The sequence below is a fragment of the Aotus nancymaae genome, unplaced genomic scaffold, assembly GCF_030222135.1.
Source record: "Aotus nancymaae isolate 86718 unplaced genomic scaffold, 86718_ANA_hifiasm-v0.15.2.pri h1tg000053l, whole genome shotgun sequence".
NCBI lineage: Eukaryota > Metazoa > Chordata > Mammalia > Primates > Aotidae > Aotus > Aotus nancymaae.
This window is the reverse complement of record NW_026988467.1, coordinates 30,330,588-30,349,442: the sequence shown is the minus strand read 5'-3', so window position 1 is coordinate 30,349,442 and position 18,855 is coordinate 30,330,588. Positions and strand designations below refer to the sequence as shown.

The 18,855-nt window shown below is 45.5% G+C and overlaps 2 protein-coding genes across 2 annotated transcripts in view; one reads left to right on the top strand and one right to left on the bottom strand.

The window, feature by feature from the left end:
- CSMD2 (CUB and Sushi multiple domains 2) overlaps positions 1–18,855 on the top strand; it is a 616,469-nt gene that overhangs the window by 278,597 nt on the left and 319,017 nt on the right. The window lies entirely within an intron of this gene.
- On the bottom strand, positions 1,964–6,273 carry HMGB4 (high mobility group box 4). The gene is made up of 2 exons (XM_012440302.2): positions 5,851–6,273; positions 1,964–3,876 (listed from the first exon to the last, which is right to left on the bottom strand). The coding sequence occupies exon 2, from the start codon at positions 2,548–2,550 to the stop codon at positions 1,993–1,995; it is 558 nt and encodes a 185-aa protein (XP_012295725.1). The 5' UTR covers positions 2,551–3,876; positions 5,851–6,273; the 3' UTR covers positions 1,964–1,992.

The window sequence follows — 18,855 nt, the reverse complement described above, 5'->3', positions numbered from 1 at the left end:
ACCCAGCACAGTGCCTGGCACATGGAAGTCCTCTGCAAATGGCCAGTTTGATTCCAGACCCCGAATTTCTAAATCACTCTATTATCTCTCATCCCCTAAAGGCTCATGCAGTTCTAAAAGACTGTTCAAAAATATGTATTTTTACTTTTTAGCACAGTAGAGTAGAAAGTGTAGGTCTTCTATCATAGAATAGGGGTCCTTAGAGGTGAAGTTAGCAAGGTCTGTTGCGTGTATAACCTGGTAACAAAAAATCAGCTTTGCATTTTGGCCCAGTATTTTGTATCTCAAGAAGTCAAAAGAACCATTTCAAAATATTCCATTTCAATTTTTATTGATTGGTATGAAATGTTGCCCACAGTATATTGTTGCCTGAAAAATCTAGTTACCGTACAGACACTTAAAGCACAATTCCATTTGCGTCAAATTATTGTCAAGCAGAAAAAAACCTAAGTCAAACCATCTCAGGGAAAATATGAAATGTGTTATCTTCAATGAAAAGTTTAGGAGAATGTTCTGATGCCACAGGGATTCTGTCATCTTGGCCTCCTTCTTGGGTGCTATGAGATGGCAAATGGCTGTCAACATCTCCTGGACTACAGTGTCCCCCAGGACTCCTTACACAAGCCTGGAGATCCCCCCTGATAGGAACAACTTGGGTCACATGCCCACCACTGAGCCAGTGATCCTCCCCTCTGATCCAGACTTGGTCACAAAAGGGAGTCAGGGTGCTGTGAACAAGAAGAGTGGATGCCACATGTTATACCTCAATCCACTGAAAAACTGACGGGTCTGGTCCCCCAACCCCCAGCTTTTTTTTTTTTTTATAAAATCTGCCTCTTGCCTCCTCCTGATTAGGGAATACCCCTAGGGGTTCACCCTGGCCCCACTGAGCGTATCTAAGTGTTGCTGGAAATCCTGGGTCCCCTCAGGTCCATCTCAACTCAGATGTCATATGTTTCTTCTGGGGCCTGAAATGGGAGCTTGAACTCCAGGCCTTCTAGCCCAGGCAGTCTGCTCAGTCCTGCTGCTTGTGTAGCAGAGTCAGACCTCATGTTCCTGAACCTGGGTCCTCCAACCTGGATCACCACTCAGAATGAGGGTGTTTCTGCTTTTACTGGCCAAAGCCACACCTTTGCTTACTGCTGACACTTCTCTCAAAGTTAGCCCTTCCCTCCCCTCCCCTCCATTTCCCTCCTTTCCCTTCCTCTTCCTACCTTCTCCTCCCTTCTCCTCCCTTTTCCTTCCCTCCTCTCCCTTCCCCTCCTCTCCCTTTCCCTCCCTCCCCCTCTTTCCCTCCCTCTTTCCCTCCCCCTTTCCCTCCCCCCTTCTGCTGCATCCCCCTCCCCTCCCCTCCTCTTTCTTCCCTTTCTCTCCCTTCACCTCCCTTCCCCTCCTCTCCCTTCCCCTCCCTTCCCCTCCTCTCCCTTCCTCTCCCCTCTTCTCCCTTCCCATCCCCTCTTCTCCCTTCCTCTTCTCTCCCTTCCCCTCCCCTCCTCTCCCTTCCTCTCCCCTCCTCTCCCTTCCCCCCCTCCTCTCCCTTCCTCTCCCCTCTTCTCCCTTCCCATCCCCTCTTCTCCCTTCCCCTCCCCTCCTCTCCCTTCCCCTTCTCTCCCTTCCCCTTCTCTCCCTTCCCCTCTCCTCCCTTTCCTTCCCCTCCTCTCCCTTCCTGTTCTCTCCCTTCCCCTCCCCCCTTCCCCTCCCCCCTCCTCTCCCTTCCCCTCCCCTCCTCTCCCTTCCCCTCCCCTCCTCTCCCTTCCCCTTCTCTCCCTTCCCCTTCTCTCCCTTCCCCTCTCCTCCCTTCCCTTCCCCTCCTCTCCCTTCCCCTCCTCTCCTTTCCCCTCCTCAGGATCAGTTTCCCTGCCCCAATCTCTCCTCTACCAAGCCACTCACTCCTACACAAAGCATCAACCATAGCTACTGTAATGCCGCACACATCAGACCATGAACAGGAAATATAGTTTGGTGGCATTTTATTTTTATGAACTGGATCCATCAGCGCTGCCTGACTCTTTTCCCTCTGCACCGGTTTCTAGCTGACAGTTGGTACTTCCTGGTAGTACGTTGTTTACGGTAGAATTCAAGTTCCTCGAAGTACTTAGCTCTCAGGTGAGCCGCTCTCTGCTCATAAGGCTGCTTCTCCAGGTCTGTAGTCGCCGACCACATCTTCCCTGTGGCCTTGGCCACCTGCACCACTGACCAGTTGGGGTTCTCCCTCTTCAGCTGAGCATAATGGTCTTGGCAGAAGAGTAGGAAGGATGATGGTGGCCGTCTGGGTGCCTGGGGATCCCGCTTTCTCCGTTTCTTCCTCTTGCCGACATAATTCATCATTTCTTCCTGGTATCGGGCTTTGTCGAGTTTGGCCAGGGCTTCATATTTGGCCTTTTCATGCTTTGAGATGGATCTCCATTTTTCCGAACACTTTCTAGAGAACTCTTTAAAGTCAATGTAGGTATTTGGCTGCTGCTCCTTCAGTTTGTTTCTGTAATTCAGCAAAAAGTGGATGTAAGAAGAGACATTTGCCTTGGGCTTTAGCTGGATTTCTTTTCCCATGTTCGTAAGTTCATCTTTTTTCTGGATTCAATAACTTGAACAGGAGAGACAGCTGTCCCCACACTCCAGGAGCAATCTAGAAAGTGCTCTACCTGCAGTGAATTTTTCTGTCTGCAAGAGCTGCAGTCGGGGCTCAGCCTTTTCAGTGGTGGTGGCATTGTTGAGTCAGAGGAGGGAAACTGTGACATCATCCACAAGCTGACCAATCCCAGCCAACACCTGTGAGCATTTGTGTACAGGTGCTCTTATTGGTTGGTTACTTGAGGGTCAATGTTTGCCTCTCATGAAAGATGATGGTTCATTCTTAGAAGGCTTTGAGGCACCTATTTCCCCCGGAAATCATTCTCCTTGGCTTCCTGGAGGCAGTAGGTTTTGCTGCAATTTGGGGGCATAAAATCCCTAGGCTGTAGTGACAGGCCCTGGGGTCTGCCTTCCTCACTATACAATTGTCAGGATGCCTCATCATCCCTTCCAAAGACAGGCTGAGAATAATGAACACGGGGAGGTGGATGGCTCCAGGGCTGTCATGATAAAATGTGAAGTCTTTCTGTTTGCCTTGAACAGTGGCAGCTCATGCCATACAAAGGGTTTAGTAGTAACTCTAAAAGTAATCAGATATGACAGCTGTGACTTGGTTCCTGTCAGGACAAAGTTGTCTAATTTAAAAACTGAGTGCTTGGGCTATGAGTCTGAACTCTTCGTTTCTCTGAAGAAATGCAAGGGGAAAGAAGGAGGAGAACCTTGAGATTTTATTAATTAACACTGAGTCCATGAAAATGAGATGGAATTTGTAACACATCCAGAAGCCTCCCCACTCTCATGTGAGGGGCCCCCATTTCTTAGGTTTAGAGCACAAAGCTGTAACAGCTCCACTCAAACTGTCTGGCTTCTGGCTTTTTGTAAAAGCAGTTGTACATATTCCACTGGTCTTTCAATTGGAGGGAAGAGAAAAGATGAAAAAGTGTCTTTTTTTTGGCCTTTGGACACTGCTAGGTACTTGCCTGTGTGACACTGGGTTTAATATAACTTAACGGTTGATGATAGCCCCAAATTTATAGGACTAGAAAACTGAGTTTCATTCACATAAAAAGTAACATGTTCAAGGTTGAACAGCCATTCACAGGTGGGAGTATGGGTTTTGACTGCTGATTGCTTGACTCAAGCCTGTGCTTCACCTTGCCTGCACAGAACTGTTGTGGGGGCACTGAGGGTCCAGATGTGCGGTCTCAGCAGCTGAGCCAGACAAGGAAATTTGCCTAAGGCTAGACCACATTTTGAATTTTTCCAGGTTCATTCCCAGGGTTCCAAGACTTCAACATTTATCTTCTGTAAAAGGAAGATGGAAACTAATAAGGGTCTCTAATCCTAGATTCTTGCCCCAGCTCTGCTGCAAGGTGGCTGGCCTACCCAAGCCGTCCCCTTCCTCCCTGTGAGCCTATGATCTCTCATAAGTTGAGCATTCTGGACTGGCCAGGGAAGCCCCTCCAGGAGACAAGCTGTAGTTGTGTGGCTGGATTTGGGTGCCTGTAAGATATCAGATGCCAGTCAAGGAAGTCTGGGCTAGTAGGGGGTCTGGCAAAGGACGAGATTTCTCTGGGGACATTTATCAACCTAGGTAGCTTTTTCTCCCCCTGGCTTTTTCTCCCAAGAAGCCAGAGCTTGACTCACACATTTGTTGGACATGAGCAGGGCTGCATAGATGAATGGGACACAGATCCTTTCTAAGATCAAAAGATGGGACATGAGGAAGAACTTTAATGAAAGTCCACATATTAATCAGACTCTGCTCAGTCTCAGACACACACGCACGCGCGCGTGCACACACACACACAAACAGAGTAGCTTATCTGTGCCTCTGTTCATAACCTTCCTTCCCTCTAATGATAATAAGATCCAGGAAGATTAACCCACGATAGCCATCAGTTAGCTAGTGGATTTAAGAAGAAAAGGCAGTAGAAGGGAAAAGCTATGTCAACCTTTTGGTGTTGTCAAAGTTCCAACTTGGAAGATGAAGCAGGGGAAGTCCTTGTTTAGGGGAGCTTAGGAAAGGTAAATAAATCTGGCTTTCTAAATCAATGCTGTGTGCTGGGTATCTAAGGTTTGCCCTTCCAGATCCCCTTTCCAGCCTTCTCCAGCCTTCTCTTTTCAACCTTCTTTGGCCTGGGAAACTGGTCTGTATGAGTCACATCAATGGATCCCATACCCTCTGGCTTCCATCTCCCTTTGGTCAGTGGGGACCCCCCAGAGGAGATCAGGGATGGAAGAAAGTTAGGTCAAGGCATTTTTTTTTCCTGGATCCCTACCCCAGGGTCATCTGGAGCTGGTTCTGTGTCCCTGGACTGAAGGCCACTGGTCTTCTTAAGGTGTCCTCTCTAAATGACTCTCTCCTTCCAGGTACAGGCATTAACCCCCCTCTATCTCCCCCTGCCTAGGGTGGTAAAAGCTCTACTTTTATGAGCCTCTGAGGTCTCTGCTACTTTTCCATATTCGGCCCTCACCAATTATTTTAATTCGAGTGGCCATCTGTTTCCTGCTGGGACCCTGACCAAAGTACCATGTTTTTAGGCTTTCACCATGCAGGCATCAGTTTAACAGAGAAAGGTAATGAGCTTCTGGAGATCCAAGTGCCTGGCAGTCACACAGCCTGGAGTGGTCTGCAGAGCAAGCATGCCTGCAAGGACAGTGGCATGATCGGACCACATGCCCAGGAAGAGGCGTCCAATATTTCCTAGATTATGAGATGACCTCCAGGCAGGAGCATTGGTCTAGAGGGCCAGATAGTAAATATGATAGGCTTGGTGGACCATAGAGTTTCTGTTGCAGGTACACAGCTCTGCTATTGTACCTCGAAAGTAACCATAGACAATACCTAAACCAGTGAGTGTGGTTGTGTTCCAATCAAACTTTGTTTTAAAAAAATAGGCTGCAAGCTGGGAGTCATAAATCTGCCAGCTTCTTGTCTACAGATGTGAGTTCAGTATTTTCAAACATTTTGATTGCAGTTTGCAATAAGAAATACATTTTACATCATGACTTATTTACATACATACTTAATATTTATATAATGCTTAATATGAGCCAGCCTCAGTTCTAAGCACTTTATGTACATCATTCCATTCAATCCTCATAACAAGCCTATGGGAGGGCTATTTTTTATCTCCATTATAAGGATAAAGGTAGCAGAGCACAGAGAAGATACAGAGAAAAATTTTCTACATGTGTGATGTACTCTTATTTTCTATTCTGTTATATTCACCTTTACTTTATGTTGTTATTTAAAATGCAACCCAACAAAGTGACCTCATGACCCACTGATGATGGGTCACACTCCAAGGATGGATGTGAAAAACACTGTACAGACAAGCTGAGAGGGAGCTTCCACCTCGGAGACCGTGAGATCTTCTTTACTTGGTGGCAGTAACTTGAAGTAGAAAGAACATGGCCTTTGAAGCCAGACAGATATAAGTTCAAATTCTAGCTTTGCCATTTACTAGCTGAGTAACTTTTGGCAAGTCTAGATCATTACAACCAGATCTGCGAAAAGTAGTAGAGTGATAATAAAGCCATGAGGGTTAAACAAATTGAAATAATAGGAATTAAAACAGCTGGCACTCCCCCTCTCCTGCAGTGTGGGCTGGACTTAGCCACCCACTCCTAATGAAATAGAACATGGAAAAGGACAAATAGTATCTTTACAGTGGGGAAATCTAGCAGATACCACTTCAACCAAGTGATCAAAGTAAGCATAATCAGCAATGGGTCATGTTGAGATCACAGAACCTCTTTCTGTGATGCCATAATAAAAGCATCTTACCCCCACGATATTCTTCCCAAAAATCCATAGCCCAGGTCTATGAAAAAACACTGGACAAACTGAAATAAAGGACGTTCTACCAAATACCTGATCATTACCCTTCAATAATGTCAATATCTTTAAAAAACCAAAGCAAGACTAAGAAACTGATGCAGATTGGAAGAAACCAAGAAGACAAGACAAATGCAATGAGAGATGATGGACTAGATCCTGAGACAGAAAAAAAACTGGGGCACTAGTGGAAATCTGGGAAAATCTGAATAAATTTAGTTAATAGTACTATACCATTGCTGATTTCTTAGTTTTTATGCATATACCAGGGTTATGTAAGATGCCAACATTAGGGAATCTGGGTGAAGGATATACAGGACATTTCTGTGCTATCTTTGCACTTTTTTCTTATTTCAAAATAATTTTTTTAAAAAAAAATCCTCCCAGTTGATAGCAGTGTGTACCTAGGGTAAAGACACCTTGCTCTTGATCCATCACCTTCAGCAATCACAGGGCCAGATTTTACTCTTAATTACAGCAGCATATGCTCTTAGCATATCTCTGTCAAAGTATCTCTGAAATGTTGGAGCGTGATGGAATCATCTAAGCTTTTAAAAACCCTCAATGCTCAGACCACAGCAACAACAGCAAAAACTACCTGGCATAGGCATTTATTTGTCAAGTGCTTTGAACGTTCCTTCATCTCCCTCCTGCTCCATTCTCTGTAGAGTGGGATTCACTGCTTGCATTTACCCTCTGAACAAGGCATCTGCAAGTGGCAGAATAGTGCAAGTGGGCAAAGATGCTGGCATCCTAAGCCCTGAAACTTGTGAATTTTTTCCTTACTTGGCAAAAGGGACTTTGCAGATAAGATTACTCTAAGGATTTAGAGATAGGGAGATGATCCTGGATTATCCAGGTGGGGCTGATATAATCACATGGCCTTTGTAAAAGGGAGGCAGGAGTGTCACAGTCAGAGGAGATGTGATGAGAGAAGCAGAGGATCAGAGGTGGAGAGAGATTTGAAGATGCTACACTGCTGGTATTGAAGACAAGGAAAAGAGGCCACAAGCCAAGAAGTGCAGGTGGCTGCTAGCAGCTGGAAAATGCAAGCAAAAGGATTCTCCCCTAGTGCCACCAGAGGGGCTCAGCCCTCCCCACACCTTGATCTTGACCTGCTGAAACCCATTTTGGACTTCTGACCTCCAGAATTATAACACAGTAAATTGGTATTCTTTAAGCTCCTAAATGTGCAGTTATTTGTTAAGGCAGCAATAGGAAAATAGCACAGTATCTTTTTCCTCCAGCTTCTGGTCTTTGACTTTTCCTGTGCCATTCTTAACCCCTGCTTGTGTTAATGCAGAAGACAGATTTTAAGGTGAAAGTTTTCCACCACCGCATATTCGATTTGTTGAGGGAGGAGAACATGGTATATTCAATTCTTCACAGTCTTCTTCACTCACTTGCTGACTCATTAAGTCACTAATTCACTCATTCACTTACCAATTAATTCACTAACTCATGTACTCACACCCCCATCTCAATAAATAGCTGTTCAGTTGCTGTAGCAGTGTGGCTGCTTCTTTGATGGCCAGTGATGGACAGTGTTTGAGGGATGGATGTGTCTCAGGAAGCAGGGTGGTAGTCTAGGGAATCATCTGAATTCACCTGGATATCTACATAATAAGAAGCCAGAGAGGGAGGCCAGGCCATAAGCAGTCAGTCCAAGGCTCTTTGGCACTGACCTTGTGCCAGGTACTGTTAATCAATCAGATGTGAGCATGATATTTTAATAAAAATGATGATCATACTTTGGGTACATCATCTCTGGAAGCCTGGAAGTGTGAAAAGAAAGATTAATTTATCCAAGGCCACACAGCAGTAAATGGAAGAGCCAGGCTTCAAACTCAAACCTGTCTGGCTCCTTGGCTCATATCTTTAGCCTCTACTGGTAGTCTAGAAACTCCCTTGGCTGGGGCTAGGGTGAGTAAGCAACTGGGAAGGAACGAGGCCAAGTACTTCAGGAGGAGGGAAAATGGAAGGAGAATAAGTTGTCTAAATCTCAACATTTAAAAAGATTCAGGTGAGCCTTTTCTAATCTGAGATGATCTTCATTCTCGATAGATCTAGACAGCTTATCTCCAGGTCATGGTATGTTCTAAGTCCAGGAGGTCAACTGACCCAGATGACCCATAGAACTTCACCAACATCTGAAGATCAGCATGGAGCCTGCATCTACTCCCAAGGGCAGAGGCTTGCCAAAGCTAGGTAAGGTGTCAGCACCCAGCCCAATGGACTAGTGGACAGGTGGGCAGGCAGTGGTCAGATGATTAGATACAGAATGGGATCAGCATGGTTGGGGGGATGCCTGGCTACCTATGAAAGGATGTGGGACAGATCTAGAACAAGACCAACTCTGGGGTGATGCCTCACACAGTGATCTATGGATACTCCTCCCAAGTCTTTAAAAACTTCCTCCTTTATACCACAGAATAGGAGGTGGCCCTATCATTCAGTCCAACTGCCTCTCCTTCATCCACAGTACACATCTCTGGTTTTGTCTGCCTAGCACTCCTCCCTTCTTTTGAACACATTTCTTCTTTTGTAGAACTGTCCCCACACTAATCATGGGGTTCTAGTGGGGACCAGGTCCTTGGCCCCAGGAATGGGCATATCCCCCAGCTAAACTAATCAGAGACCTCTGATGGGCTTTTTCTAATTAAAACCATAGGGAGAGTTTGTCATCTTCTCTCTAGTGATGAAGGTGGAAGAGCAAATCACAGAGCTACTAAGGGTGGTCATGGCTCCATCCTCAAGCAGCTGCCATTTGCAATAGAGAGAATGATGCCAGCAGGCAGAGCACAACATAGATGGGGCACAGAGAGAGGGGCTTTGTAGCATCTGTGTTCCTGGTCATAGGCAAGGGACGGCAAGCACTGGCCATCCCTGGGGCCAGCTACAACTCTGCTCTTCCTATGATTTAGCTACAATCCATAGCAGCCAATCATTTCTTCTGTAGGTGGATGTGATCTGAATTTCTCCCATCTGAAAGCCAAAGTACAAGGCATTAAGCCAGATTGATGGCAGCAAGCAATACAAGAAGCAAGGAAATCTCTTCTCCCCGACTTTTGATGCTTTTGGGGCACATGGTATGTGCCAGGCACCTTTTATATGCATCACCTCACTTAAACCTTTTAACAACTCAGTGAAGTGGGTGCTGTTATTATCCTTACTATATAGATGGGGAAACTGAGGCCTAAAGCAGGTCAGTTACTTTCCCAAAGTGAGACAGTAAGTTTAGAGCTGATGATACTTGAACCCAGACAGTCTCCTTCTAGGGCCCATGTGCCAAGTATCTGCCCCAAATTGCTTTCTACTCAGTAAATGTTATTCCCTTTGCCCACGAGTCTCCCTTGCTGCACAGAAACATGGCAAGGCCAAGAACTGTAGATGTCGTGTCTTGAGGCCTTAGAGGGAACTTTGTGAGCATCACTAAAATCACACTAGGAGATATAAACCGGGGAAAGAGTGGCTCAGAGAAGTGAAGCCACCTCTCCAAGGCCACAGGGACAGCAGAAGATGAAGGCAGGATTACAATTCAGCTCCATGGGACTGTAGGACCACTTGCTCACTGGCCTGATGTGTGAGATGTTTAGCCCACCCTTTCTCCAGTTGTTGAGCAATTCACTCATTCTTCTGGGCATCAGAGCTGCTGACCTCTGGCAGGGTCCACTAGCTGCCTCCTGACAGAGGAAGGGACATCCATGATGCTCAAACTCAGAGTGGCAGTTGAGTGGCAGGCACACACTGATGTGGGCGGCTCCTCAAGAAGCCATCTACAACAGTCCCTTGGGTGAGAAGTACTACTAATTGCAAGCACTTGAGGCTTCTACAAGGCAAGCAGTGCCACCCTCTATGGCAGGGAGCAGGTTCTTTCTCCAAGTCTTGTCTGCCAGTGACAGGTGGAAAGTGGGCAAGGCTGAGGAAGCAGGAGCCAGTGGAGGCCAGGCTGGGATTGCCCAAAGGAAAGAGGGAAGGTGATAGCCAGGTGTACTGGTCTGGGTGCCACAGAGTGCCCTGTCCTTTACCCCTGCACTGCTCTGTCACCAGAGTAGATGCAGGTGCCTCATTTCCCTGGAGAAAACTAAGCCAGGCTGCTCTGCGGTCTGCTCTGAAGGGTAGGGTTCAAGGCACTGGTAAGATCCCACCCCCTCTTCTCAAACACCAGCAAGGCATGGGAAAAATAGCTCACATTTGTAAGGCACCTACTGTATGCCAGGCACAGACTTGGACACATTTCACACGAGCACTGCTGCTCAGAGAAATCCCATTGCACAGATGAGGAAACTGAGGCTCAGAGTAGTTACGTCATATGCCCATGTTCACATACCTAAGAAACAGTGGGACCCAGATTCAAATATAGCACTGTCTGGTTCTGAAGGTCTGGCCCTTAACCCTTAACGCTTTTAAACCTATTCCTCTGTGGGGAACAAGACCGGTGATGAGCCAGATAGATGTCATCTTCACTTAGGCAGAGACTCAAGCAAAGAAGAAGAGGGTTGAGTAGAGTTGAGTGTGAATGTGCTGTGCTCACCACACTCTTAAGGCCTGCACCTGTTTCTAAGCCAAGCCTGATGGGGAAGGACTGTAACACCGGAGGGCATGGAGGCTGCAGTCCTCGGGGCTGTCATCCCAGATCTCAGAGCTAATGTGTAGTAATAGAGACTTGGGCTGGAGACAGGGGACAGCCAGCTAAGGGCTCTGCAACTGGTCAGAGTGGAGACTGCTCTTAGATTCTGTCCAAGTCAGACTGGATCGGGACCTGGAGGATAAATGTACGAGGTTCAGGACATCATGTAAGAGTAATAAGGGCAAGTTGAGGGAGGCAGCAACAGAAGTGGAAGCAATGATGCTAAGACACCCTTTCTTAAATCTCCCCTGGGAAAGCCAAGCCTGGGGGGTCTTCTCCTCATTAAAATGAGTACTCAACCCTTCTCTCCATCCCCTCAAACAGGGACCACAGGGACCTACCTTTCTGATAGAAGTTCCATCAGCTGATTGGCCCAGCTTGGTACACATGATCACCAGGATCCAATCAGCTGTAGCCTATGGGTCATATGATGTACATGACTGCCCCCTTTCAGGATCTGTGTGAGTTGAGGGAAGGAAACTGGTCTTCAAAGTCTTCTAGTCCTCATAAAAGAGTGGAACTACCTCATTTAGACGTGGAGGCAGTAAAGGATGGAGTGGGCAACTCAGAAAACCTGCTGGGTATCTACCATAAACCTCCTCACCCAGAGCTTGGCATCAGCACCAGTTCTGATCTTCAGACCCAACCCTGTTCTGTCACTTCAGCACGATGGGAACATCCTCTCCATAGAGGCAGGAAACACCTTGCCCATCAGCTCTGCCGGCTGAGCAGCTGAGCTAGGAATGGAAGGAAATTGACACACCAAGCCACCCCCAGACTTTCGCAATATGCCACCACCCAACGTACAAGACCCAGCATGTCAGTGAGGGAGCCCTCATCCCAACAGCAAACACACCCAGGCTCCCTGTCCCTCAGCACTCCCAGCCTCAGACACATGTCCTCCAGAGACCCATGCATCTGGAGAAAAAACATTTACCTGATGTGGTTTGTGTGGGTTCCCTGGAGCTAACAATTAGCTGGGCAGGAAAGAGCTCTGATAATTTTGTTGAGTTTATTGAGTTGCTTCTGGGGAAAAAGGAGCATTTGCCCACATTGATTAGCAGACCCCACTGTTGCTGCTTTAGGGATAGGTCAGCATGAGAAGAATCCCCAGGAAGGTACCAGAAGCTGCCAAGTGAAGCAAGCAGTGGGGCACACCCAGGGCTGAGGAACCAGGAGTGGGGAAGCATGTCTTCTTGACAGGAGTGGGCGGTGCCATGGGAAAACCAGATGAAGCCTGCATGGCACTGGAAGCCCTCCCTCCTATTCCCTGGCTCACCTGCTCACTGCCTCTTTCTCTGATTTTCCCCACATGTAACCTCTGCTTTCACCAGCAGAATCTCATTCATTCATTCATTCATTTTGCCAATCATCCCTTCTTCCACTGAGTAATATTTACTGAGCCTTTTCTTTGTCAGTCACTCTGCAAGGTACCAAGGAAAGGACTGTGAAAAAGAAAGAAACAGCTCCTCTCTTCAGGGAGCTCACAGTTCAGCAATGCATGGTGAGACAAGCACTATGTAGAGACAGTGCAGGGTACCCAGAGGGAACAAAGGAGAAGTAAACCAGATTCAACAACAAAGGACAGGTTGCCTGAGTCAGGGGCTGATACGCCTGCAGGTTGAGTAGGAAGTAGCAAGGAAAAGAGTGAGAGTGGATCAAGATTGGGAGACAGAATTTGGCAAGGAGGTGAATTCTTAATTGTTGGAAACATTCAAAACAGATCATAACTGACCATTTTTCAAGAATGCTGTGGTTGAGATTTATACATAGCTGGGCATTAGACCTAGAAAACCTCTGAAGTCCTTCTCAAATCTCAGATTTTAAGATTAGCTAGTTCCCACTCTCCTGATACCAAAGGGGATATAATTCGATATCCCACCACTGAAAGTAAGCTACTGCTGTTTGTTCATGTATTTGTTCATTCACAAAGCATGTCTAATAAAAGTGTTCTTAACCTAACCTATCCCCACCAAAGAAGCCGACTGGACTACCCAGCATTCCCATGGCTTCAGTAGATCTTCCTGACTGGTGCTCATGGCACCCTGAGCACCTGCTGCCAACAGGCTGTCTCCCACCCCCACCCCCAGTGCCTGTGCACTTCTGCTCCCACCAGCTGAGTCTTGCACTTTCTGAGATTCAGTTGGGTTTGTTGCCAAGTCTCTCAGTGCCAGTCATACTTGTTATTGTAATTATGTGATTTAAATTAAACATCACATAAACTGATGAAATATGAGTGTGAAAAGAAATATGGTTACATCTATGGAAACTAAATTGAATGCTTTGGAATGATTCCATGAAGGAGAGTCTCTTAAAAGAATTGCTTACTAAATATTAGGTGTGAGTGAATGAGACAACTGTACCCCATTGGGTAAATTACATGAGGGGAGGGGGATGGGACAAAGAATTCTTAGCATCTTTCACAATGCCTGGGACATAGTAGGTGCTCAAGAAATATTTGTTGACTGGATAATGTGTAGCAATATTGGAAATGGTGAATGATGCATTATGGTTGTAGTGTATATGAGGTAGACAATGTGGAGAACAAACCCATGATCAAATGAGAGGCCTTGGTCCTGCATTAAATTAACTGGCAAATAAATGTATGTTTAAGTGTTTTACATTATAATGAAATGTTGAAGCTACATCTGTGTCCTTTTTTATGATTCCCTACTTAGAAATTAAATTTTTATTTACTAAGCAACTACATCATCTGTGAGGCTTCTATGGTAGGAATTAGCAAACTTTTTTCTGTAAGAAGCCAGAAAATAAATATTTTTGGCTTTGCAAGCCGTCATCTTGCACAACCAATCAACTCTGTGATTGCAATGTGGAAGCAGCCACAGATAATATGTAAATGAATGAATGGGCCTGTTTGTGATCTGATAACACTTTATTTACAAAGACAGGCAGCAAACGATAGTTTGCCAACCCCTGTTCTATGAAATGTATTTGTTCTGTGTGCCATGCACTGTGCTGTGTGCTGGAAATACTGAGACAAAAATAATATTTTATTCCAGCTCTCACGGAGCTTGCCTGCTAGTTGGAGAGATGGTCAACTCAAAAAATGAGTACAGTTTGGTATGCCCAGGACCGTGGCAGGGGCATGTCCATGGGGGCAGGGAGAGAGAGAGATGGAGGAAAGGAAATATTTAGTTAGGTTTATAGGATCAGTGATGTTTTCTCAAGTAGTCAGGTGGGGCAACAGGAAAAGGGCATTTCTGGTAGAGAGAATAGCATGTGCAAAGGCATGGAGACAAGAAAGTACTCGTCACATTGCAGGATGTACAAGTCACTCTGTGCAGCTGGATCTCAAAGCGGGTGTCATTGAAGAGGAAGGACATTAAAAAGCTTGGACTTTATTTTGGAGCCAGTGTGTTCAACCATTGCTGCTGGGCTTCCAGCAATGCAGGGATTTAATCAAATCTCCCCACAAAGTATGGAAGATGGATCAGAGGCAGAGGGCAGATAAGAAGGCCATCTCTGTAGTCCAGGTAAGAAATGATGAGGACATGAAATGGAGACGACTTGGCCACAATCGGTGATAGGGGTGAAGGAGCCGGGGGAGTTGAGGATGCTACCTGGGTTGGGTGACCAAGAGGATGGTATGGATAAGGGGGAGCAGTTGCACTAAGGGGCAGGAATGACTGAGGGGAAACTTGGCTTGTTCAGAGCATAGTAACCAACCCCAAACACATACTAGGTAGCTGGGAATTGAATCTTTAAAGGCGGGCTCAGATCTCTCGGAGCTGTCCACACAACCAGGGTGGGCAGGCACTGCTGGGAAAGAAAGCCTTGGGAGGCCAAGGGGCCTCATTTCAAAGATAAGGCCCAGCGGCTCATATCCAAAGGAAACTTGCATTTGTCCCAGGCATTCACTCAGTTCCTGGAAAATATGTAACATCATGGGCTTGTCTTGGGGAAAGAATTTATCTTGACATGCAAGTCCTAGGAGTTTAGCTAGAGGAAAACTGATTTGGGAATGCATTTTGTTGAGAATAGATGTCAAGGCTGAGTCAATAAAGGTTTGCTTCAGAAATGAGAGGTAGCTTATGTTTGGCAGAGCAGGAACCAGCCCCGAACAAGGGCCTTGGGACCATTTGCCCACCACTCACCAAGACATTTTCAAAAGGGTTTTCCTGATTGTATCCTGATGTCCTCTCCATTCATCAGGGAGGAAAGCAGGTGGCAGGTGGGAAGGGAAGAAAGGTTGGGAGTGGGGATAAGGTGGTGAGCGCCTCCTATATTTCACATTCTCTTAGGCCATGCTTGGGGATGGGGAGGAATGGTTTATGTTTAGTATGGGGATGCAGAAGTGCTTCAACTCTGAATCAGACCAGGGCCATGCACATAGCTTATTTAACAGGTAATACCCACGGGAGATGCTCTGGGAGCACAGAAGCCAGATGGTATTGATGGAGAAGGAATGGCAGCTAAACAGAGAAGAAGACATTGCAGCTGAATCGTATACATTACAGGCTTTGCAGGGATTCCCTGTATTTAGGGAACCACAGTGGGAGTGGCCCCCGCTTGCGAGCACAGTGCCTTGTACACAGTATGTGCTTGGTGATTGCATAAATGAACGTTCTCCTCAAGATGTCAGTTTTCAGGGATGCTAGGATTTAAACCAGGATCTCCTAACACTCCTCCCCCTTGGCTTACAGTTAGGCAGCAATTCCTTGCCCAGTCACTGTTGTCATCTTGTTGGGGATGTCACTCAGCTCCCCAACATCCTGACTGCATGAGAAGCTACTTAAGAAGAAATGCTTCCCACAAAATCTGCTCTGAGCTCTCCTTCATGAAGAGAAGGGCTCAGAGCTTTCTGCAGAGGAACTCAAAGCCACTTTTCTATAATCAACTACATGCATTAAAAGGAGTGATTTTTTTTTTAATTCTCCCCAAGCCAGATTCCATTAATGAAGCCCCATTTAACAGAAGTCAATTTACCAAAAAGAAAAAAAAATTGAGTGTAATTGCTTAAATACATTTTATGTTGTACTGCAATAACAATTTTCTGGGCGAACTTGGAATTCCCCAAGCCCCCCGTAGTGAAGTTAATGTGGACAGAAAGGTTTGAAGGGGAGAATCTCTCTTTGTGTTTCTCTCCTTTAATTATGATTCTAAGAGGGAGCAAAATTAAAGAGGATCCTAGGGGGAGTCAGGAAAGGAGAACAGGAACAGAATGGAATTCAGCCTAAACTGTTCCACTGCCTTCCTGGATGCTTGCATGTACATGTCAGTGTAATTCAGTGGCTGAGTACACAGGCTCTGGATGGGATGGCTGGACTTAAATCCCACCTCTGCCACTTAATAGCTGTGTGACCATGAACAAGTTTCTTTACCTCTCTGTGCAGCCAAGTGGTGCAGTGAGAAAAGGCATAAAGAGCATCAAGGGCAAAGGCAGAGAAGCACAAAAGAACAATGTGTATTCCTACACACATGAACTCTTCTGTTTGACTGGAGAACTGTGTGTGTGTGTGTGTGTGTGTGTGTGTGTGTGTGTGTGTGTGTGGACCTATGTGTGTGAACACCTATGTGTGTGAGCATACTCAGGGTGAAAGGCAGGCAGGAGTCAGACCAGGAAGGCTTCACTGAGAAGGTGACATTTGTTCAAAGCCTTGGAGGAAGCGAGGGGCTGAGCCAGGTGGAGTTCTGGGAGAAGTGCCAGTGTAGCAGGCAGAGGGGATGTCATCTGCAAGACCCTGAGGCAGGAGCAGGCCTGGCCAGTTTTGAACAGCGAGGATACCTCTGTGGCTGGAGCATAAAGAATAAAGAGGAAGAGGCGACCGGGCGCAGTGGCTCACACCTGTAATCCCAGAACTTTGGGAGGCTGAGGCAGGCAGATCACGAGGTCAGGAGTTCAAGACCAGACTGGCCAACATGGTGAAACCCCGTCTCTACTAAAATATACAAAAATTAGCTGGGCATGGTGGCTCGTGCCTATAATCACAGCTACTTGGGAGGCTAAGGTAGGATAATTGCTTGAACCAGGACCCAGGAGGCAGAGTTTGCAGTGAGCTGAGATCACACCACTGCACTCCAGCCTGGACTACAGAACAAGACTCCATCTCAAAAAAAAAAAAAAAACAGGAGGAAGCAGGAAAAGTGAAGTCACAGTGGCTTTTTTAAGGGCTTGTAGGTCATCATAAGGTCCTTTTTCCTGAGGATTAGAGCCATTGAAGATTTGTTTTGTTTTGATTTGTTTTTCAATAACTCTATTATAATATAGTTTACATAAAATAAAATTACCATTTAATTTATTTACTTATTTATTTATATTTTGGAGATGCTATCCAAAATATAAGTAAATAGGTACATAAATAAAATGGGATCTCACTGTCTTGCCCAGGCTGGTCTCTAACTGCTAGCCTCAAGCAATCCTCCCAGCTTGGCCTCCCAAAACCCTGGGAATAAAGGCATGAGCCACTGTGACTGGCTGTAAATTACCCAATTTAAATGTACAGTTCCTTGGAGCTTTGACCAATGTGTGTATCTCATCTAACCAACATCTCATTTGAGATGTAAGACATTTCCATCACCCGCAAACGTTCCCTTGTGTTCTTTCCCAGCCAGGCAATCCCTAATCTTTATCTCTCACCCCCAGCTCTGACAACCACTAATCTGCTTCCTCTCACTAAACCCTTTTTCTGCAGAGTTTCATATGAATGAGCCACTCAGTATATACTCTCAGTATATCCTCTCTGATGGCCCAACATCATGCTTTTAAGAGTCATCCATGTTGCATGCACTGGTAGTTGGTTCCTTTCACTGGAGAGGTGTTTTTTTTTTTCCCGAAAGTACTTGGCACATAGGCACTTGATAAAGTGTGGTGTTTTGTTTTTTTTTTTTAAAGAAGAAAAAAAGGAAGAAAGAGAGAAAGAAAAAAAAAGAATGAAAAAGAGGAAGAAAAAGGAAGAGAAAGAGGGAGAGAGAACGGGAGTATTGCTTTATTGCCCAGGCCAGAATGCAGTCTAAAAATGGGAATTGAAAACCTCTTTTATGCCAATAATTGTGCTTAACAATGGAGACAGGAAGGAATAAGGGAAGAAAATAACAAACAAGCAGCCAACCAATATTTCATTTAAACCCATGAAATGCTATGCAATTACTGAGGAGTGATTTACTTCCAATTATGTAGTCACTTTTGGAATAGGTGTGATATGGAAGAATGTGTGTTTTGTGTATTTGAAGTGGAGAGTTCTATAAATGTTTATTAAGTTTACTTGTTCCGGGTCTGAGTTCAAGTCCTGGATGTCCTTGTTAATTTTCTATCTCGTTGATCAGTCTAATGTTGCTTATGTATCTGGGTGCTTCTGTATTGGGTGCATATATATTTAGGATCATTAGCTCTTCTTGTTGCATTGATCCTTTTACCATTATGTAATGTCCTTCTTTGCCTCTTTTGATCTTTGTTGCTTTAAAGTCTATTTTATCAGAGATGAGAATTGCAACTCCTGCTTTTTATTTATTTATTTATTTTTGCTCTCCGTTTGGTTGGTGAATCTTCCTCCGTCCCTTTGTTTTGAGTCTTTGTGTATCGTTGCATGTGAGATGGAGTTTAATACTGCCATTTGATGCTATCTGGCTGTTTTGCCCATTAGTTGATGTAAGTTCTTCATTACGTTAATGCTGTTTACTTTTTGATATATTTTTGGAAAGGCTGATACTGGTTGTTCGTTTATATGTGTAGTGCTTCTTTCAGAAGCTCTTGTAAAGCAGGCCTGGTAATGGTGAAATCTCTTAAGTACTTGCTTGTTCGCAAAAGATTTTATTTTTCCTTCGCTTGTGAAGCTTAGTTTGGCTGGATATG

Coding starts and splice junctions, on each gene's coding strand:
- HMGB4 (XM_012440302.2), bottom strand. CDS start 2,550: ATGGGAAAAGAAATCCAGCTAAAGCCCAAGGCAAATGTCTCTTCTTAC.